This window comes from Simochromis diagramma, unplaced genomic scaffold, assembly GCF_900408965.1.
Source record: "Simochromis diagramma unplaced genomic scaffold, fSimDia1.1 OVJJ01000603.1, whole genome shotgun sequence".
NCBI lineage: Eukaryota > Metazoa > Chordata > Actinopteri > Cichliformes > Cichlidae > Simochromis > Simochromis diagramma.
In genome coordinates this window covers 21,180,356-21,203,803 of record NW_024387414.1, presented here as the reverse complement: position 1 = coordinate 21,203,803, position 23,448 = coordinate 21,180,356, and the positions used below count along the sequence as shown (strand labels likewise).

The 23,448-nt window shown below is 40.3% G+C and overlaps 1 protein-coding gene across 1 annotated transcript; it reads right to left on the bottom strand.

Annotated features, from left to right (window-relative positions):
- Positions 1–7,428: 7,428 nt before the first annotated feature.
- Positions 7,429–23,035, bottom strand: slc17a6b (solute carrier family 17 member 6b). The gene is made up of 12 exons (XM_040011148.1): positions 22,249–23,035; positions 20,021–20,276; positions 19,044–19,162; positions 17,244–17,358; positions 15,985–16,072; positions 15,785–15,871; positions 15,238–15,380; positions 14,897–15,046; positions 13,589–13,721; positions 13,124–13,234; positions 10,523–10,650; positions 7,429–9,778 (listed from the first exon to the last, which is right to left on the bottom strand). Exons 1-12 carry the CDS (start codon positions 22,320–22,322, stop codon positions 9,437–9,439), a joined length of 1,746 nt encoding a protein of 581 aa, XP_039867082.1. The 5' UTR covers positions 22,323–23,035; the 3' UTR covers positions 7,429–9,436.
- Between the last annotated feature and the right edge of the window lie 413 nt (positions 23,036–23,448).

Here is a 23,448-nt window from a genome sequence, read left to right as displayed (position 1 = left end):
TATGTAGAGGTTTGGCGTGACAGAGGAGGATGTTAGAGATGGGGTGAGATGGAGGCAGACGACCTACTGTGGTGACCCTTAAAGAGACCAGTAGAAGTGCAGTAAGTAAGTGTCCCTACTTTGCATGACAGATTCCTGGGAGTTTTTTGAACTTCACTGACTGGTTGAAGCAAAAAACTTCTTTCTTATTTTTTATGTGTCAGAGCACAGAATAAAGTCTGTATGTGGTTTAAAACCCTAAATGCCAAGTCTGCCGACTCACTGTTTGAGCAGACGGGAGAAAGACTGACAGATGGACAGAGAGAGTGAGGGATGAACAGAAATCTTGCCCCTCTGTGGAGCAGAGGATTGACAGATTTACCGACTATGTGCATGCTGCTCCTGCAGCAGCGGTCAGGGCGGTGTGAAGGAAACACCATTAAAATCAGATTGTTTGTTTAGTGTGGAGCGTAGGTGCAGAGCAGAGCCTGAAAACAAGCAGGTACGTCCATCATGACAGCTCCCTGTCTTTGCACTTTGAACCTGTGCAGTGGTCCAGAGGTTATAACCCACCGGTGGGTGCTTGTATGCGTGAAAAAATAAATGAATAAAATAAAACATTGAAAGTCGGACAGCGGCCGATCAGTGTGTGACTCATCTGGTATATCATTCAGATGTAGCATCTCTGCAGTGTCTGAGTCACCATGCAGCAGTGACAGAGCGAGGAAGAGAACAGGGGAGGGAGAGAGAGCCAAAAGAAGCAGAGCAGATAACAAAGGAAGCTGATATGATGAAAGAAAGATCATGACATTATCTTATCCTTTTCATCTGATTCTTTTCTGCAGCCTTCACTTAGCCCACTTTGGTCTGACAGGTCTAGTCTCGTGGTCTGACTGATATTGTGTTAATGCAGAACTCACAGGTGTTGCTTTTAATGGATGTTTTAACAAGGCTCTCACCATCTGTCCAAAATGATGCTGTACATTTCTGGTGTTAATGACAAAGGAAGATGTCATTTTAGAATCAGAGAACTGATTTATATATCTTACATGAACATCAAGAACTAGTTTGTTTTTCTTTACTGATGAGGAGCCCTCTGTATGAATTTATGTGATTGACAGTCATCACTTATAAATCAATCACTTAATAAAGAGCACACACTCACACACACACTCACACAATCTAGCAGTACAATTGGCCTGAATTTATGGGCTGTTATATGAAACCCTGGGGAGATGTAGTATTAGCTCCCTACTTTGTATGAGCTGCACAATTTTTACTGCGATCTTTCAGGAGCAAACATCAGAGGCAGGGTCTCCTGTGTGTTTTATCCTATTTGTTTATTGTCTGTCCCTTTCCTCCCACACACTCGTCCCAAGGTGTCTGCTCACACGGGTTCGCCTCTTAAAGGTGCCGGGCATCAATATTTTATCACTGCAATGACACACACACACACACGCACAAAATCCATTAGATGAATGCAAATGTGTGTCGGTAGGCTCTCATTAAAAATGGCTGCAGGAAGTCGACAGCGGAGAGCAGAGAGTGTGAGGAGCATTGAGGGTGTTTTTTCAGTTGAGGAGCAACTGCGTGAGATTTCTGCTGTAGATGAGAAGTAATCGCCTGCAATTTCAAACCAATTTCTAGCCCTAATGGGTAAATTGCAGGGTTTACAAAGGGGGCTTGGTGTTGTGCCATTTGCACTGGCAGTTACAGCGAGTGGTTTAACTTTGATAATGAAAGGCCTGTTTTGAAGATTAGGATTGCTTACCATGTATTTTGGGGGTTGTTATCATCTAACAAATGACTGTAATAGAAAATGAATTCACCACAGTCAGCTCTAGTAGTGAGGAGCGTGTACTCTGCCCGGGCTCTAAATGTAGAACAAAAGGGCAGATGGTGATAGTGTTGTGCTTGTTCTATCACTTCGCTTTGAGACCTCTCTATCAGGACATGTCACGTCACTGTACCCAATCAAATCAGATGAACAAAAAGTGGCAACAGCACGAAGTCAATAACGCTTCAAGGGGTGTGTGTTTGTGATTTATCTTTATAATCTGATTGTGTTTCATGAGCAACGTATCTCGCTGCTATGAAACATGATTCTGATTTTAAAACCCATTTGAAGCTAAACGAAGCGCGCACCAAGTTGGACTTGCTGTTCAGTGTTTCCTGCAAACCCATCAGACATAAAAGCCCTCTCCCCCCTTCTCTCACTTTTTAATGAGATTTGGAGTGTGTTCATCACCCCACTGTGAAGCCATCGGTGACAGGCAGGAGGACAAAAGAAGCCCCCCCACCACCACCACCACCCCTTGCCACACACACACACACACATATCTACTGCTGGCTCCCATCTGGTGATAGAGCACTAAGAGGCCAGTCTGAATAAGGAGCTACTGGCACACAAGTGCATGCATGTCTCTGCACAGACACAAATGCACACTCTAATCCAGGTGCCATAGTTGCATTAGTCCAGAAAAAAAAATACCCCCTCCTTTCTCTTTTCACTCCATAATTCCCAGTGTTCCTCTACTTGTACTGAAAAACTGTACTCCTTGGGAAGGGTCCAAATATCAACCCTTATCAGCAAATTCAATAAGAATATGGTCAGTAAGAGAGAAGCAACAACAAATTCCAATCTCTTTCTTTCGTTCTTTTTTGAGAAGAGACATTAAATCCACATTTTATTCTGGACAATGGTAGAATTTGCTACGCAGTAGAACTGCTTTAAAATGACTGCGTTCTTATGTGCGCTCCACGCACGTGCCTGCACATCCCTCTGCCTCATGCACATATCCCAGCATCTCACCGTCGTGTATTCAGTGTGTGCCTGCGCACGTGCGTCCATATGTGTGTGATCTTGAAGAACTCATGATGCAGGAGGAACAATATCAAAGTGCCGCGCCCCAGAGGCTCCCCCTTGACGAGCTGATGACGCACTTCCTGACAAGGTGGCAGGAGGTATAAAAAGGGAGGAGACGTAGGTGTGGTTAGGAAGTAGGGGTTGTTTGTGTGCGTGAGGATGGGGTGGCCTGCTAAATATATACCAGCTGTGGGCTGTCATGTGGGACCAATCGTGCTTCCTGACTCGTGCAGGAGGAGGATCCCGCTGTGTCTTTCCAAACCAATTGCTGCTGATCCTGGTCTGTTGTGTAGAACTTCAACTTATCAAACAACATGATAGGATTCTATGCTGTGTTTTGCCTGCTGTGTGCATATGTGTGCACCTCAATGAACAGAAACATGATTGTGTTATGCAGCAATCCTTTAGTGAGCACCACGGACGGCTCACATGTGGGTCTATGTGACTGCAGATAGCAGAAGTGACACTGAACAAAGATATTTTTGTTTGGAATTATAGTTCTTGAAGTACTAATGAGCCCTTCCTTATTGCAGCTTAAATTACCTTCATTCATTCATGCAAAAATTGCATGAATTATATAAAAAAAAATGATAGTCTTTCATCATCCTGTGTGATGCTCACAGGTGCTGGAGGCACATTGTGCAAATCCAGAGCTTATTTATGAGCCACACAGGATCTCAGGGGCCCGAGCATGACACGAGCACAGCCCCTGAGTAATTAAAAAGTGATTTTGGCATCCTCCTCTCATCCCCCGACACTAACTCCCCCCCCCCCCCCGAGCTCCCCTGAGGCTGTAGCAGCACCTGCCCCCCATCCACGTCTGAGCAGCAACTTAAGATGCTGAACATATGCACACTCATTCTCTCAGTTTGGCATCCATGCTGTCAGACACACATGTGCCCACATGCTGTATTTAAACACACAATGCAAATGAAAACGTTAAATCTCAAAAGGGCTGCTGGATGACGCGTTTCTGCACAGAACTTGCATCAGTATGCTGACAGAGCGGCTGGCTTGGTTTTTCCCGTGATGATTTTTCTTTTTTTTTTTTACCTTTTCAGCAGGGTGTAGCTGTGGCTTTTTTTTTTTCTGTGATTGGTGTGACGATGACAAAGGGTTACGGGTCAGCTCCCTTGCTTGTACTGGGGGCAGGATGACGGTTCAGGCTGGTTGACTGTGAGAAAATGCTATTTATGGGTGAATGGTGACACGTTTATTGAGCCTGTCAAATTAACAGGAGCAATGAGCTGAGCCAAGACAAGACTCCAAGACAAGAATAACACACATGCAGATAGAGACGGGGGGGATAGAGACAGAGACATGTTTTGGGAATCCGCCTGATCCAGAAATTGTGCATCAATCAAACACTGATCTCTGTGTCACCTTGGGCTTTTCAGAAGGCCTGCAGAGTTGTTTGACGTCAGAGCTGTTGGGAGAGTGTGTGGTCTGAATTTTACCTATCCCGCTCTGCAGATGGGGATCCATAGAAAAAAGAAGAAAAAAGTACACATTGAAAATGGATGCGTGGATATATATGCAACATTAAGGTGAAACTTGAATATGACCTTGAGTCCTCGGACTGTGATTATCTGCTGAAAAAAGTCCTCTTTAGACATTGGTCATATTTTCTTAAGCAAATCTACACCTACTCCTTTATTTAATAAATTCTGGGTCCATGACTATTTGTGTGACTCATGTTTCTACACACCCTTTTATAAACTACGTGTTGCTTGACGATTGGCTTTCAGCCCAGTTTGTGGTGCCACACTCTGAGGTAAGTAGGCAAACTTGGGTGAACACAGTGTAACTTTCCATCTTCAGAAGGAGAATGTAAAACAGGAGCCAAACTTTTCACAAAGTGTGTCATTCTTTACAGTCAAGGTCAAACACTCAGAGCGAAGCAGCAGTACCCCAAAAAAGGATCCACATTTCCAGCATATATGTGTATTCAGCAGCCCTGATATGAGCAAAATATAAAGATTCTTTACTTATTAAAGTTATTCACAACTGGAATAACTGCCTTCTGTTATAACAGAGTGTCGGTATTAATTTTTTTTAGATCAGTGACCACAGTTGGGTGATAACAATTCACTTAAGCTTTTTTGTATTTATTGTCAAAGAGCGTCCTTAAAGAGCAAATAGTAGCAGAGGACAGTGTACAACCATCAAGGCTGAATGATTTCGTGCTTAATTCAAGTATTTTAAGCCAAATAAATTTAAGGGGTAAACTGTAGACATTTTCAGATAGCTTTCTTTCAGGAAGTTAGTGGAAAATTACATAATCTCTCCACTTTATCAACACCAGATTCAGAAAGGTTTGTTTTTAAAAAAAAAAAAAAAAAAAATTGCATATCTATCTTACTGCATTTATCTCTCTTAAATTACTTCAGCACTGATGGTTGGGTGCGCTCCTGGTCATTTCTAATATTTTTTGGTAAGAGCTCATAATTGTTTAATAAGTTTTCTGAGTGGGACCTTTATCAGGCTGGGACACACTGTTTCAGTTTGTTGAATATGTGCGACCATCTGTGAGAACCATGTGCTGTAGATTTGAGAATGGAGGAAGGAGTCAGCACTTAAATCGAAGTAACACTTCCAAATAGCTCAATAAGTGCTCCTCCTCCCTCTCATCTCCATTAAGAGGTTAGAACAATCAATAGGTCTCGCAGAACACTGGAGACTGACCCTATTGATTTCACCGAAGGGGGAAGGATGGCAGCCATTAACTGTGTACTTCCTGTGGCCTTGGTGGAACAGTAAATCTCAGCCTTACAGTTACGATTGCCTGGATAAAGCAAATTATATTTAACTATTCCTGTTTTTCTTTTGTGTTTTTTGGACCAAAGTCCACAAAAAAACTGAAATATGTTACGAATATAAACTTGAAATAAAGCAATAAGATACAACTTGGCAGGTCTCATGAATGATACTGCTGCATCACTATGACAAATGCAGAGGCCTTGTTTGTCTGAACTCTAATACAGGAAGCTGTGATGAGAAAGAATCCAATTATGTTAAATTGGTTGATTAAATAAAAAGAGCAAAAGATCCAAAACAGCCAACTCAGTGACATGTTTCTTTTATTTATATTCTGCTGTTAAAAAATATCACCGAGGGGGGAAACACACAATGTTTTCTGTCCTCAGACCTGCTTCACTGCAAACCTTTTTTTTTTATCAGTGCAAAACAAAACATACATTCACAAATATGCATTTGAGAGTTCAACCCTGTTTGATTGCACGACTGACGTAGTGCTTGTTTGACAGAGCATCAAGGTTTAAACTTAATCATCACACCACCCAGCACAGGAAGTGAAGCTCTAATCTTCCACATTTACCTCTGGATGACAATTTTCAATTCAATTCAGTTTTATTTATATAGCACCAATCCATGACAACAGTTGCCTCAAGGCGCTTAAATGCAAAGCTATCCACCAGGACACTGAGTACAGACACGTGTAGATACATTTGTTATCGTCCGATCTTTATCAATTATATAAACTCATAATTGGAGACAAAAAAAGCAACAATTCACAAAGAATGTATGAGGATTTATTAGAGTTGCTATGTCAAAAGCTTAATTTTTGTTTGGCAATAAATTCAATCATCCAAGATTTTTTTTTCCCTAGAAGTAATCTACATTTTACAAATTGTTGCTTCTGATGTGACCGTAGCTTTTTATTAATCACTGACAGTAATCGATTCAGTGGTATTATATAACTCCTTAGAAATGAAACACTGGCCGCAGATGGCTGGAAACATGACTACAGTTAAAGGCGATGTTGCTTCATTACCTGCAGGATGTGTAAAACAGAAACTCTTTGCAAACTACTTCACTAGATCAGCATGAGGTAAAAGCAACAAGTTATTCAGTGTTGCCTGAATTTTATTTTGCATTATTTATTCGCCTTTGTTGCCAGTACAAATACTCGAGACACAAACAGATTTGTTTATCATCATTTTTTATATCAAAAAGGATATAGAGTATTTCATTTTGACATCAACAAACCTCTCAATTTACACAGCAACAGAAGCCATAGACTCACACTTTAACTTCAGAGGCACAAAAACAGGAAACTTCTTACTACTTCAGGTTGCAACATTTGCTATTTTTCAAAATCGCATGTTTACGTTTCAACCTTTATGTCAATGAATATTGTGACACTGAATTAGTGGTTGTACAGGAGAGGAGGGGAGGGTAATAAGACATCGGGGGTCCGGCCACTGAATGAAAGACATTAACCCAACATAGTGCTGAGAAAAGAAAGAGAGAAAGAGAGTGAAAGAACAACAACAGCACAAAGTCAGTGTGGACCACGGCAAAACAAAATCAGAAACATGAAGAAGAAGAAGAGGAAGAGCATTTGCCACTCAGGCAGAGCTCAGTTTATCATTCTCATCTGGTGAGCAGCCCCTTCACAAACTCCTTAGACTTTTTGTGTTGTCAAAGACGTTTGAGTTGGACTCTAGTACAATATTTTATAAATGTATTTTTTTTTTTTACATATTTTTCTTTACAAGTGTTTATTTTCTACATTTGTTATCACAAAAAACACGACATGTTTAACAAATGCCTTTTTTTTTAAAAAAACAGTTACACAATGAGTGTTCATGATGTCTGACCAGAACTGTTACTATGGATTTATTGCTTTGTACACTGAGTAATGTTTGGTGCCACCTGCACACTGAAGGTCCAATATGCTGGAACCTCACTGCTGATGGTCTGTACTACCTTAAAAATGTTTGACTTCCAGCTAAAACCCAGCTCAGCTTTTCACCTTTGGTAAATTGTGCAAAGAAATTGAAGCAACAGTAACAGTTTCTGAGACGAAGACGAAAAACTTTGGAAGAAAAAAGAAACGTTAAAAAAAGGACACACTACACATTTCACTTTGTTCCATGCATAAATACACAGCCACACACACATCTACACTGTGAAGTGCCAACTTGAGACAAAATAAAGAAAATGAACCCCCTTCAGATCTCGTCAGTGTGAGTGCAGACTGAGGACAAACAGATGGTTCTGGGTTGTCTTGCATTTCTGTCTAATTCTGACTCTAAAACACTTTCGATAAGTCAGACGTCCACACTGTTTATCAGCGCATAAACGGCCTCCTTTCTGTAGTGCTGCTTTTGGTTTTCCATCCATATAAATAGAAATCTCCCGTTTTGCTGAATCTCATGAAAAGTGAAAATATACTGTATGTTAACATACAAATACTTTTTGGGGGGAATGTTTGTAAACAATTTTTACCTCTTGCTTTGAACACCTGCATTTTTCTCACTCTTGTAAGATGACAGATTTATGTGTGCGGGGTTCAGCTGGGGAACAAAAGGGCAACATTACAACATTTATGTAGTGAAGGATTGCTTAGTTACTGTCAGTCAAATCTGATTAAACCTCTGTGTTAAAATCTTAATAGATGCTGTGAGGAAACATGAATCTTTCAGGAGTTTTTAATATGATGCATTCAAATGTCCTCATGCATCCGTTTGTTAAAATTTCTAAATATCTCTTATTATTATTTATTCTTCTCTTTTTAAATAATATTAAGTTTGCAGTTCTATAATAGTAAGGCTCTCATACTTGTTTTGGTTGGTCCCCAAAGACTTTCCATTGCACAAACCCTTGATAAGGTCTTATATGACAATAACTATTGTGATCCAGCTATATCTGAATTCATACAATATTTCTTTCATATATGTTTTATTTTAGATAAATCTTTAAAACAATGCATTGGTACAGTTACATTCTAAGTGGCATGACGGTGATGTTGAGTATTACAATGGGAGCGGCTTAATTCCTTCACTACACTGCTGAGATGTGTTGGGCTGCAAACACACACACAAAAAAAACGCTCAACTGCAGCAGTACAGGGTCACAAAAGGAATTACAGACAGGACACTTCTTTTTTTATCGTTTGCATGTGTAACTAAATGAGCATCACAAGTTACAATGCCGCTTTACAAGCCTCCACACCAGGTCGCTTCCATGTTCAAGACACACAGAAGCTGGTGATGAGAAATCAAAAGTAATGTGCGTTAAAAAGGACACACGACTGCGAGTGCATTCAGGAGAGAGACAGTACGATCTATACCAAGAGAGTGTCTAGTTTCTGTTTACAATATTGTGCAGTGACATATTCACACACTGAGATGGCTGGCTTGGAGGACATTGTACTGTACTTGTTCATTTGATTAATAAGGGTCAGCTTCTATGTACTTCTACAGGCTTCAGTGTGGTCAGGAAACCTTAGCTGATGGGATGAAAATGTTCATGTTTATACACAGTTGGACTCCAAATAAATATATCTATCATTAATATGCATAATAATACGTTAACAGACTGCCAATTTGATATGTGTTACACCTCTATTAATCAAATAGCTTTAGTTATTTATATGATCTCATTTTAACATTGAGTTGATCTTTTTTTTTTTTTACATTTTTTATTTGTTTTCTTTAGAATTTGTGCAATCAATACGACAACGGATTGTAGGTTTTCTTGTTTATCATTTGTAGATAATTTTAAGACTAAATCTGACACTCAGGAAAATAAACCTACTCATATATCAGTGAGTGCGTGTTTGGTTTAGGAGTATCCCTCATCCTGCCTGTATCCATAGCCTCCTCCCTGTGCTTCTTCCTGGACATACTCCTCTGTCTTCTCCCAGCTGGCAGCCCAGCCTCCATTCACCTGCGTGGTTGCACCATATGTCTTGGCTGGCCCTCCGAAAGCACCGTAGCTCTGAGTGATGTCACCTGTTTCTTCTGCCAGCTCGTCCTCATCAATGAAGCCACACTTCTCCTCACTGGTCAGTTCCGGGTCAGCCCACGGCTGTTTTTCTCCTGATGCAAAAAGGCCGTAGAAGATCACGCCTCCATAATGCACCAAGGAGGCTATGAGGAATACGTACTGCCACTCCTCTCTGGTCTGAAGAGGGAAGAAAAAAAATAGTGTTTTCATAAATACGCTGATCATACCAACAATTTGCCTGTTTAATATTTGTGACCTTGGAGCAGAGTATTGGAGAAATATTTAAAATGTGTCTACTTTGTAAATCTGTGGCTGCACACATCAAATTATGTGTAGAAATTACATCAGTCCATGTAGAAAACGATATTTAATCATGGTACCGAGAAGTAAAAGTAAAAGCAAGTTATACTTTTGTGGGCTAGCTCCCAGAGGGATGATCTTAGTCTTATTTATTTAAATAAATAATAGATAATCAAGACATTTCTAGAGTTTACTCATATATAGTAATACATATATAGTATACTCATATAGCTACATGAAAAAAACTACAAGGTCACTGCATGCAGATTTAGGCCATTTCTCTCTTATTGTTATTGTCTTTACCTTAGAAGACAAAACGCCTCGAGGTAACTGTAGTGCGATTTTGTTCTTGTATAAATAAAACTGAATTGAATTGAATTTGTAAATGTCTGGGTGAAGTATAACTTCTCTGTACTTTTACAGCAAATGTATAACATGCTGTTATTTCTTTAACTGTTTATGCAAATGTTGCCAGAAACCATTAATGAAAGGTATGCTGTATGCTTTATAATGTCAAGCAGGGAAAATTAAAGTAAACTTCAGAGTTATTTGTTAATTTTTGCACACATTTGAAATGTATGATTTTTATGATTCTGTCACATTTGGAGGAAAAGCCCTTACCTTGTGCTTTGTCATAGCACCAACAATCAGCGGGCACACCATGCCAGATAAGGTGCCCACACCATTAGAGATGCCCATTAGGATACTGGCATAACGCGGAGCAATATCCAGGTGATTGACGTTGAAGCCTGACAGCAAAACAACAAAAAAAAGATTTTATCTTTGTGAGCTACAAGCCTGGTTAACATAATTTAAAGGCCAGTTTGATACAGAAAGGGTAAATGCTATGAGTAAAGTATAAAAGGCAACTGATGCATGACACAGTTACAGATAAAAGTAGCACAAATGGTGACCATCTTGTTGCAGAAATAGGCTCCAACTCGCCACACGACCTCCTCCCCCACTCTGACTAGCTGAATGAGTAAGTGTCCTCGTGAGCTGCTGCACGCCGCCTGCCTGGCAAGTCTCCCGAGACAGCTAGCACTGAATTATTAAACACTCTTGGAGAAAGCTGGAGAACACCAGCAAGAAACTGATTTTGCACGTAGTCACAGATATCTGCAGCTTCTATAACTGAGCATAAACATGACAACAGCTGTTGAATGAATAGCTGGCCTAAAGGTTTAGGATCATTAATGAAATTAAATTTCTACTTTTACTCTCCACAGCTTTCTAATTATGGATAATTTCCATGCACAAAGGTCATTTTTATAGTCTTTTTGTCCAAATATCCAACTTGAAGTCTGTACTTAGCTAAGAAATAATAAATAAACACTTTCATTTATTATGAATTAAATAGACACGATATGATGTGTTAATTAGCTTCATAAATGCTTGTTTTATTTTTAAAACGCTGGAGAAAGCCACACTCGCTGTTTCTCCTGGTTCTACTCATTGTGGTATGCTAACAGTCTTCTAGCTCTAGCATCAAATATAGAACACAGAGCAACAGCATTTAATACCAAAACAAATCAGCACATCTGTCACACGTCGTCTTATTTTATGCCTCATTCAACCAAGAAGTTGTAAATAAAGTCCAAAAGGCACTGTAACAAAAAATAATTTCCCCTAGGGATCAATAGAGTATTCTGATTCTGATTCTGAAAAACTCAAAGCCACAACTGCCAGCCTATGGTAGTCTTAAAAACAAACTGAATGACAATTATTTCGGACAAAATTCAAATTTGAGATTGAGGTGAAACAAAGAGCAGACTCTGAAACTGACCTGAATGGAAACAAAGGCACATAAATTGTAATACAACACGCACAGAGGGAGTGTCACTATGATCTCTGCTGAGCATGCAATGGCTCCATCAAATCCTTACTGTACATATATTATATAGACAAAAAGTACCGAGCTGCCTTTAACATCATATATACAGGAGCTGACCAATATTTGTTCGGCTGCTATTTATTTTTGTTACAGGAGTTTCCTAACAACTGTTATGTGTAGTTATGTATGAGTCCTCACTAAGATAACCCAACAATGTAGTTTTAAAATATATGCCGTCTGTTATCAAAGCAAGTCATTAATCACTCTTTTGCATTCTGCCTGATTAAACTTGAGTTAGGTGTTTGTTGTGTCCTTGCAGAGTGATCAAAGGGTTTTTCTCTCATCTCTTCTTTAGGATTTTATTTTTATTTGCCGTTAAAAATGTTGATACAATATGGTGGCAAATACGTAATATTGGCTTTTATTATTAATATAATTAACAGCCCCTTGAACATCGGTTGGGCTTGATGATGTGCCTCAAAAGAGCGCCTACTAGAGTGTCAACACCACTCTGTAACTTTACGTGGTCTGACACTTTGTGGCTCAGTTGCTGTGGTTCCTAAACACTTCCACTTTGCAATAATCCCACTTAACAGTTGTTCATAGAAGAACCAGGAGGGAAGAAATTTCATAAACTGCCTTTTTGCTGTGGTAACGTTATCTTACAGTACTGTGCTTGAGCACTTCAGAATGACCCAGTCGTTCACTTGTAAAGAGGACTGATTGTACACTCCTGCGGTAACTGGGTTGAATTTGTCTGAACTGGGTAGAACAGCGCTCTTGTTTTGCACCTTGGTCATAGAATGACCGTCAGAGCACATTGAAGTGGAATGATTTTGTCTCCCTATGTGAGTTCAGAGCATTCTCCAGCTTGTCCTTGTATTATTTTGACTATGACTTGTTTTATGTATGTTGATGTTATGTTTTATTATTAATTTGAAACAGTGTAACATTGTAATGGTGGGCCTTCTTGGGCAGGACTCCCCTAAAAAAAAAAAAAGAGATGCTAATCTGAAAGGACTTTCTGATTACATAAAGGGTAAACAAATAAAAATACCTGAATTGAAGGATTAAGAGGCTTGGCCCAATACCTTTGTCCATAAAGGGCAGCTGATTGCTGCTGTATTAATGTTTAAAAAGTGCACACTTTCTTTGTAAGCTCTGGGTCATTTTATAAATTGTCTCAAAAAGCAGTGCAGTAGCACCAAGTGTTGCTTACAAGTATATTTATTCTTTGTCTAGCTTGTTATCCTTTTAACTGAAGCCCCAAATCATTAAACATTAAATGAAATAAAGCTAAATCTAAACAGTGATTACATTAGTTGATCACTTTTAATTTACATCTTGTTTCATACCACATATATTCTGATCTTTTTACACCTACTAACCTGATATAGCAAATCCACTGAAGCCCACTGCAAGCACGAGGAAGGAGATCGCCACCCCTTTGCTGTGGGAATATCCTACCACCAGTAGCAATGTGGCCTCCATGCCAAATCCTGGCAGGGAGAGACAGTAGTGTCACACACACAAGCACAGACAAAGCCCACGGGCAGTTGGTCATTGTGGTGCCAATTGAATTAAGCGTGATACATGATCCGCACTCAGTTACACAAGTGTCAGATATGAAATCAATGCACAGTCACAATCAGTGAGTCAACCCGTGTACTGAAGTATTGAACAGATAGATTTTTACCAAAAAATATAAACAAAACCATCTCTGCAGCCCAGCTGGCCGTTAAGAGCACCTTAAAAACAACACTATGGATCTGACACCATCAAAGTAACACCCTGCAGCCGTGCAAAGAGAGGTGTGGAAATTTTTGATTTCATCCTCGGTTCAGACTTCTCACCTCCACAGTTCATGATTTTCCTGACAGTGGTAGTTGTCAGGATGTTCTTGCTGCGCAGGTAGTCGGCCAGCTGGCCACCAATGGGCACAATGATGGTCATCACCAAGTGGGGGAGGGCAGAAAGTGCACCGACCTAAAGTCCCATACAGAAAATCAATAAAATTAGATGCACAGCTGAATGCCAGTATAATAGATGAAGATTTATACTTCTGAAGATGTTTCTCCATTAATTTTTAAAAGGCTCTACAATTTAGGACATTCTATATTTTTCATTATTCGTATTTTCTCACTTATTCAAAGCAGAAAATAGGAAATATCCCTGTTTTTAATGCATTTTCATACTTTGTCAAATGAATGTTCGAGGGAATGAGCAGCTAATAAGCATCACACTCAAACAAACTTTGAGCATGTATTGGTCTTATAGAGCAAATAACAAATTTCTGATTTGAAAGTCACTAAAATAAGATGAATGGCGTAAATCTTTGGACTTTTAACTGTATATTTCTACATTTTACACCTTTTTCTGTTGATAAAGACCTCCCCACAGCCATTCATGCTACACCAAAGTAGTTAATTAAAAGATAAACAATTAAATTACTGAAAAGTTCTAGTTGTTTACTGTCTAATATAGAAATTTCAGTTAAAAACAAGTAAAATTTTCATCAATTGACAAAAAAACAATGTTTTAAAACTACAGGACATTCCCGGCACTGACCTTCAATATCATGTAGAAAAACTGACACATGCTGTTGAAATTGCACTTCTTTATCTCATATTAATATATCGCAGGGATTAAATATGTAATTTAATCCCCACATAATTAAACTTTTCACTCACCAGGCCCACTTAAGATTAAAGTGGATTGTTTGTGGCCCTTAATGTAAAATGAACTTGACATCCTTGCTCTAAGAGATTCTGTGTAATATATAAAATAACTACAGTGCATTTTGTTTTTTAAATTTAAACCTGTTGAAGTTACAGTTGCTTTGATGTGTTTTTTTATTCCATCATCTGAAAAAGTTCACACAGGCCTTAAAAGATAAGCATGGATATATACTGGAAATGTATATTGCATCACTTTGTTATGATGTGTATCAGTTCATGAGAGAGAACTATTGGCCACCAGCTGCACTCACACTGATTCTCATAATAAATCAATGAATCTGTCCAAGAGCAAAGCGTCACTGTCAGCTTTAAACAGACTGAATCTGAGTGGTGAGGGGTTTTCTTTACGACTTTAATCTTTCATGTCTCTATTCTTTTTTTTTTCTTTTTTTGGTTGTCTTATGACATTTTTTGTAAGCTCACCTTGCTTATCTCAAAACCAAACACTTCTTCAAAATATGCAGGCTGGCTAATCAGCAGCAGGTAAAATGTCCAGCTCCTGCAGAAGTTGGCCACAATAATTGCATAGACAGGCATAGAGGTGAAGAACTTCCTCCAGGGTGTCTTGAATTTCTGGAAAAGGTTAAGAAAAATGATGGTTGTGTTCATGTAAAGGTAAAGAGCTTTGCCCGACTGACAGTTTCTGGAACTGTGTTCATATTTTTGTAATGCTTCTTACAAAAAAATAAATAAATAAAAACGGGCTAAAAGCGGGGTATTTTGTGAGGTTACTAAAGCCCAGGTTTTTGACGGTGTCCCCTCACCTCTGCAGGTCCTGTTAGCTTGACACTCTCTCCAATGCTCTCCTCAATGTAGCAGCGTTCCTCATCAGTGATGGTTGGATGTTCAGCAGGGCTCTCATAAGACACCAAGATCCAGAACATATACCAGAAGATGCCAAAGCATCCTGTTTGTACAAATTACAAGTCAGAAGGTGTACAGAAGAAGCATTGCAACTAATTTTGACCTCAGCAGTAAGCACATGCAGAGACTCTGGCAGCCTGATCTTTCTAAAATGCCTGAGAGAATAAAAGCCAGACAGGAAAGCTAACTGTATCCAGTCCACAGAGAAAGACATGGGGGTTATTTATTGACACACCAAAACATCAGGGGGGGAAAAATCAATACATAGTCTGCCTGGCTAAATCCATTTGACTTTCACTGAAGTCTCTTAGGTTTTAGCCAAGCTTAAAAACAGTTGCATTTATAACCTACATGTATTTTTCATATATAAAAATTTATCTCCAGTTCTTTTTGCATCAATATGCATGCCTATCCCATGCAGTCCCTCACTGAGTCTTACAGTCTTACCGTAGACATAGAACACTGAGGACCATCCTGTATACTGAACCAAGACCCCAGCCAGAGGCATCGCAATCACAGCACCAGCATAGGAGCCTGGCAAGGAGAAAGCGATTCAGTGCTTGCAAGGACAGACATCATCAAGGTAAAGTAAAGTTTAACAAATCATATCTGAATCTAGAAGGGGAAACAGACACAAAAGTATTTACCACAGAATGAGAGGGTGGCCAGACGACTCCTTTCTAATGGCGGCGCCCATTTACTCCAGATCCCATGACAGGCTGGGTAGGTCACTCCCTAAAGCCAACCACAAGGAACAGTCTGTTTTCATTTGTTACAGTAAAACAATAATCATCAGTGCAACTCTCTGCACTTTGGCCTGTTCTTCTAAGCTATTGTTGTTATAGAGATGCATGTACTCTTGTCTCCCAGAGGCCAGAGGGATTATATAAATGTAGCCAATCTATATGGTCTGTGTGAAAAATATTGCAAGATTTGAACAATGGCACAATTGCAGAGCATGTACTTTCATTAGCTTGCACTTGTTTTATAGGCTACTGTATGAATACTATTATAACAGGAAAGGCTTTCAGGATTTCTAGACCAAACCATATTTAAATTATTATACACATTATATGTATATGAATACAGATATTTTCAGGTTTAGGATGTGTTAAAAGTCCATTTGGAATACCCAGTTAGACTTGAATCTGAACCAATAGACATGTCATAAGTAATCAAAATTAACATTTTTGCCCTTGTAATTACCATGAACAAACAGCTCAGCACCGTGATGACCTCATGAGCTGTTCAAGAAGCAAAACAGGCCTGCAGACATTAAATGCTAATCAGCCTCTAATTTGAACAAACTTCACTGATTTTAAATCCAGTCTGCAGGCTTCCTTACAGTAGGGCCTGCTGGTCTTTAAGGAAATTAACTGTGTACATTACCACGTGTTTATATGTCCAGGAAAAGCTGTATCTTTGTATGTTTATATCTATCGCAACAGACTTTATAGCCCATGTGAGAACTGGATTATAAGCCCTCCATGTTTTTTACTCCAATAGATATATTTCATCAACATGAGTGTCTAATTTCACTACAAAGCCAGGAGGATTGATATCCCTCTGCAAATCAACATTTTCCCCATTATCCATCTCTGCAGGATCACTTTACTGTTGTTTGTATCCAGGCACAAAAAAGGCACAATAAAGGAAAGAAAAATGAGCTGGACAAAGCCATGGAACCAGTTGGAGTGGACTGGATCAATACAGTGCATCTCGCATTTCATTGAACTGCACGCCATACTCTTTATTCTCTCGGGAACTAAAATTATACAGTGAGCGAACAAAGTGAGAGAATAAATTCATTGCTGATTTTTTATTCATGCACACAATAAAATAAATAAATAAAAAAAACATAAAATAAAACATAGACTGGTGTGACGCACCTCTGACAGTGTCTTACCTCCACCAGTCCTTGTAATATCCTGACAAATATGACACACCCATAGTGGACTCGGGCAGCCGAGGGAATGAACATGTTGAGAGTGGAGGTGAGGACGATGGCTGCACCAAATACCCTGAAAATATCACAATGACCAGCGTTTTAAATTTCAATCATAGCAAATCGCCTCATTATTAACTGTGCTGAACATATGGCAACACATTTTATTAATCAAGTATCACAACAGTCGACAGCGTGCTTTTTGGGTGAATATTGTCCGGTTTTCCCAGACACTCATAGTAAAGCAAATCCATAAAACAAACAAAAAATAGTATGTGTTACTTCCAATGGTAATTTTAAATCTCTTTGTTTTTACTTTGTTTTGCTGGAAAAAGCCGAAACCTTCCATTTCAGCTTTAAACCATCACTGCACCTGAGGAGGATGCAGGTCTGTTCGCCGGTCCTCGGATTTGATTGGCTCTGCCTTACACGCGCTCTTTGACGTCATGTAAATGAATATTTGAAGTAGCAACACCCCGTAAATGACCACGTCACGTGTCGCTTAGCAACCGTTTTCGCTTTCGTACAGCTCGAGACGTGTTTCTCCTGAAGAATGGCGTTTAATTTTAGTTTTGACGCTGACCGAGAGCGAAGAGGACAATTAACCGATGACTGCTCTGCATTATAACTCGGGGGAGAAAAGATTCATGCAGGCTAATTATTCATCAGGCTGTTAAATTTAGCCCTAGCACTGCTTATTCTGAAATATTAAAGCTTACATGGAAGGTTGTAGAAACAGGAATGCTTTTATTATCGCTATTTTATTTTATTTTTATTTTATAGATAGGCCATATTTTTCCATCTTTATTTTTAGGAGGGAGCAGGTGAGCAAGCAGAGCAAGGCCGAACACACAGTTATTTCTCATTTTTGTCACGTCCCACCCTCCCCCGCCCCTCTCCTCCGCACGTGGGGGGACAAGCCCTAATCCGGTGGAGACTAGTGTTGAGCACGAGACCGATTGATTCGCTTACATCCTCGTGTCAATCACACAAACGGACTGCAGGGAGATACGATTGTAAAAGTCGCGGGCCCTAAATAAAAATATCGCAAATATATCATTTAAAAAAAACAATTTTCCGTTTTATTTGAGCAAAATGATTGGATGAGAAATGTTTGGTACTATATCAACGTCCATCCACTAAAATGTGTGCCGTGTTGTTGATATGACAGCATACAGTCTCTGCAGTTTAACGTAATTATAATGACTGACGCATTTGGCAGTGCTCATGTGAATTAAAGCCTTTGGCGACAGGACCGGGTCTGGTATCCATGCCCTGAGAGAGCGACAGATTAGACCCGGCTCCCCCTAGGGAGCTCATTAACAGGTGGCAGAAAGCCCTGACACCAGGAGCTGCAGGCCTGCCAGCCCAGTGCCCTCCCTGCAGCTCTGCATCACTTCAGAGCTGCAGACTGTCTGCTCCCTTTGTGCAGAGATGCTCTGCATATAACCGTGACCTGCTCATCCGTTTCACAGTTCAGACACGGATATTTTTATGCCTGCTTTTGGCTGTATTTGGTTTTACTATTCTTTTTAATCGGAGGTGATTTTATTCCACTCCCCGCCTGAACGGGTTTTTTGTTTTCCCACTGTTGATAAAAATTGCAAATGTAGAAATGAATAGACAAAGGGAGTAAGAGGAAACGAAAGTCACGCCAATTGTTCAAACAATTCTTTTAATACCCAACACCAAATCACGAAAATCTGCCGACTGAATATAGCTGTGTCGTATTTATGGTAATTCAGGGGAGGTGCCGCCTACCTGTTCGCTGCCAGCCTGGAGGATATATATCCTCCCGGGATTTGTGTCACGATATAGCCCCAGAAAAAAGATCCGTGAATCATTCCCACCGTCTCTGGATCCCAGTTGAACTTGGCTTTCTGGCAGATAATATGGAAAACAAAAACAGTGGAGTTAAAATGAACAAGTGGCCTATGCGCTTTGGAGAAATGTACATGTGTTGCATGTGAGCTCTATTGTGGCTAATTAACCAAGAAATGAACGAATTTACTCTATCGAAGAATAAATCTAAACGGGGGCCTTTTTAAATAAAGGCCTGCATGTGTTTATTTCGACTGGATTTTCATTGATCTGATTACTAAAGCACCTAATTTTCCCGTAAAAAAATAATATAAAGCAAGCTAGTTATATGTAACAGTTTGGCTTTCTTGGTAAAGACGAATATTGGACGAGATTTGAGATAATGCAGATGTATAATATAGGGGTCAGGATGTATACTAAATACATGTTTTATAGAAATTGTCCGAAATATTCAGACATTTTTAATGCACCTTTTGTATGTAATATCCCTTTAAGAAAAAGACTGGCTTTTACATCATGACACTGACACTGTTCTACGTAATTTATTACACCATACACAGGAAACAGTGACGCTACTGATCTTAAATCTTATTGAACCATCAATGTATGCTATTTAATCCTAAGAATATCCTGTGTAAGCTGTGGAGGCCTGGTGCCATTTAAATCAGGAGCATCTCTGGCGCATTTTTGGATTTACTTTCCCTGCACACAGATGTATGTATACTAAAGCTCTGTAGAAATGACTACCGTGGTTCATTTAAACTTAGAGGGGGGTTATTTCACGGCCTAGTGTGCCAGCAATAGAAGGCCTTTACGTGTTTCTCATTTATCACGTGCAGAGAAACTCGTTTTAATAACCATGTGCCATGATGTGCCTCGTCTGTACACGGTGTACTCGCTCGCTCGCTTTGCCACACCTCTTTGATGATGATCTTGCCGTTCTGGTGAACCGTGCTGTTGTTGACCATGCCCACTATGGCCACGCCCAGGTTGCATCGGATGCCGAAGGAGATGCAGAAGCCCAGGCCGCTCATGATGGCGATAATGTAGCGGCGGGGCAGGCCGAAGCACTTGCAGTCGCACAGCGGGGGTTTCTTCTCAGCGGCCTCCCGTGGCCTTCCATCCTCCGTGAGCTCGATCACTTCCCCGGTTTTCTGCCTCCTTTCTATAACCCTGCAACAACCAGGGGGTGATAACTCTGTCTGTGTGGATCCTCAGTCATCCAGGTCATGGCAGTCTTAGGCGATTGAAATAAAGCCAACTGGGATTCTTTCTTTCTTTCTTTCTTTCTTTCTTTCTTTCTTTCTTTCTTTCTGAAGGTTCATGGAGAGATTTCATACCTCATCCACATCCAAGAGTTTTGGGGGGGGGTTTTCGTTCTGAAAACTGATGGAGAGTCCCAGGTATTTATTGTCTAATGGGGTTGTCCCTGTGGAGGAGGATCTAACCCACCCTTTGTCCACAGGGTAAATACCTGGGACTCTCTTGGATGGGAGGTGAAACTTCTTCACTAACCACAAAAGTCCAGTTATCTTGATTTCTACCGCTTAAGAATAACACTGTCTGCGGATCCAACTAACACCACATGAAATTAAGATTCTCAAATTTATAAAAACAACAGATTTTTTTCTTTCTTTCATGGAGGCCCATTAATATTTCCATTTAGCATGAATATTTTAGTAGGGGCTGGGTGCTTGGGAGTGTGTGTGTGTGTGTGTGTGTGTGGGTGGGTGTGACCAGGATACTGTTTGAGACGTCTTGTCAAACAGTCAAGTAAATCCTGGAAACATTTCCTGTAGGATCACCATAATGAGAGAGAGGTAGTGGGAGGTTTAGGCCTCTGTGATGTATTTACATTATGGAGAGCATTTATTCACACTGAGGACAGCATGTCTGTGAGGCTTTAGTCAGACGACTCCTACAACGAATTAAAAAAATAAATTTGATGCTTTTATTTTCTCCAAGAGGGGGGGGAAGCTTCTAATGGGAAACGAGAATGAAGGTTCCCCTTGTAGAGCAGAATTAAGTCGAATATGCCCCTGACTGTACCGCATTGCAGCACCCAGCTCGCTTTCACACTCATTAGCATTCAGGGACCGAGCAGCAGCTCCAGCCTGCAGACAACCCGTCTGTGGGCTTTCCTCAAGCTCCTCGTGCGTTTCTTTTTTATGTATTAATTTTTTCTGTCCAGGAAAATCGCGTTTGTCGCAATCAGTTAATTGTCTAAATCTAAAATGTTATCAAAACATGTAAATCTCCGTCTCTGCAAACGAATGAAGACATTCCAAGTTAAATAAAAGGGACAGCAGAATATTAGAATTAAATGCGTGTATTTGGGGTGAAACGTAAGACCTGGTTCAAGGGTAAAGCCAGAGAGGATACAGAGAGCCACTGATGTTTAACGAAAGTCGGTTTAATTCCATTTCTCCTGCAGATTTGAGCAAGCACTCGGTGCAAGGGTATGTAAGGCGGAGAAGATGAATTCGCAAGGGAATAGGCCCGATGTGAATATAGCGGAAAGTCTAAAAACGCATTTATTCTGCTGAACACTCAAAAATAAATACAAAATAAATAAAACGGGTTTTTTTAAATCACCAAACATCAACATTAAAGAAAAGACACACACACATATCCAGGTGCTGAATTAATCAAAGTGATAGCTGTAGATTAAAATGATTCAAATGAATAGAATTTCCTTTCATTTGGTTATAACGACATCGTGAAATGCTTTAAAAATCACGAGTGGAGTCCCACAAATTTCTCGCGTGGCCTGCGCGTCCTCTTTAACCTAATCTGCCAATCAGATTCATGTGCAGGCCCCTGCATCAGGATCTAGTGGCATCCATACCCTTGCCAGCAACACACACACACACACACACACACACACACACACACACACACACACACACACACACACACACACACACACACACACACACACAGATTTGATTGCATAATTTTCTTATTTTCTTCTAGAGGCGTGACTAAGCATCCCTGTAAGTTGTGAGACAGTGCTGGGTGCCCTCTGGACCCACACGTCGTGCCTTGTTAAAATCCAGCATACAAATAATCGCATTTTGGGCTCAGACGGTTTCAAACGCGCTGTTGTCCAGATTTACCCACAAAAAGAAAAGCTCGTCCTTACCTGTACATATGACCCAGGGTCTTCCCCGCAAATTCCTTCACCCCCGCCGTTGCTTTCGTCTTTACTGACTCCATATCCAGTTTCTGAATGCAGGCCTGTTTTCTCAATATTTGTTTTACTGTTCAGGCGTCATGTTACAGCGCAGGATGGCTGGACTGCAGCGGCTGCAAGGAAAACAACAAACGAAATTACGAAAAAAAAAAAAAATGAGCCCACAAGGAAGGCGACGATCCAACAGCCGGGAATAATTCTCAGCGCTAGGCTGAAAGCGCAGAGGCGAAAAGAGCCTGGTGTAAAAAGGGGGGATCAAGCGAGCAGTTCGCCTTCATCCACCACCAACTCATCTCCTGCCTGGCGTACAGTAGCCAAGCCAAGTGCCATCACGACGAAAGCGAGCGAAAAAATTGATAGCCGGCGTCGTGGAGCGATATGGATCTCTCTTCGCACCCAAAAAGGAAAGAGAGAGGGGGGGAAACAGAGCTAATGAATGATGGATATGAAATAATTTAAAAAAAAATCCAACAAAACAAAAGTTAAAGTTCAGAAAGCGGGAGTGGGCGTTTGGAGTGGCTTCAATAAATCAAAGAGCGAGTGAGGCTGTATCGTGTCTCCTGTGGTGAGCGCAGGTTCATCTGACGTCGCGTTCAGCACCGAGGTCAGCGACAGCAGCGCTCCGCGTCCAAACATCTGGCCAGCTGCTCAGCCCAAATAAAGGCCACACGCAAAACACAACATGCCCACAAACGCCATGTCTATATATTTATATGTAGACGCTATAAAGGCTAAATGAGCCTGTGTCTAATAGCAAATTAAAAAAAAATAGTGAAGGGAAGAAAAGGAGCTGCTTTATAGCTCAATCGGTCTCTTTATTTATCAGCTGAAATGTGAAACTAAATGAAGCTATTTTATATCAACTTGTGTTTTTTAACACTTTGAAGAAAAAACGAATATTAACAGCAACAGTACATATGAGAGCTGCAGATCTCCTGAGGGCGGTGCTATGGAAACCAATGGAACAGGAGTGGATCTCCCCCACCCATCCCAGTGCTGCCCTCCAAAAAGCTCCTCAACGCAGGAATCCATCAATAATTTAGCCGTCTCCCCGGTTTTCCTCTCCTTGACAACCACATCTTCCCACAGAAGCATGAAGAAAATCTTAGAATAATTAAAAAGAAATCTTTCTCAAAAGCATACGTCGAA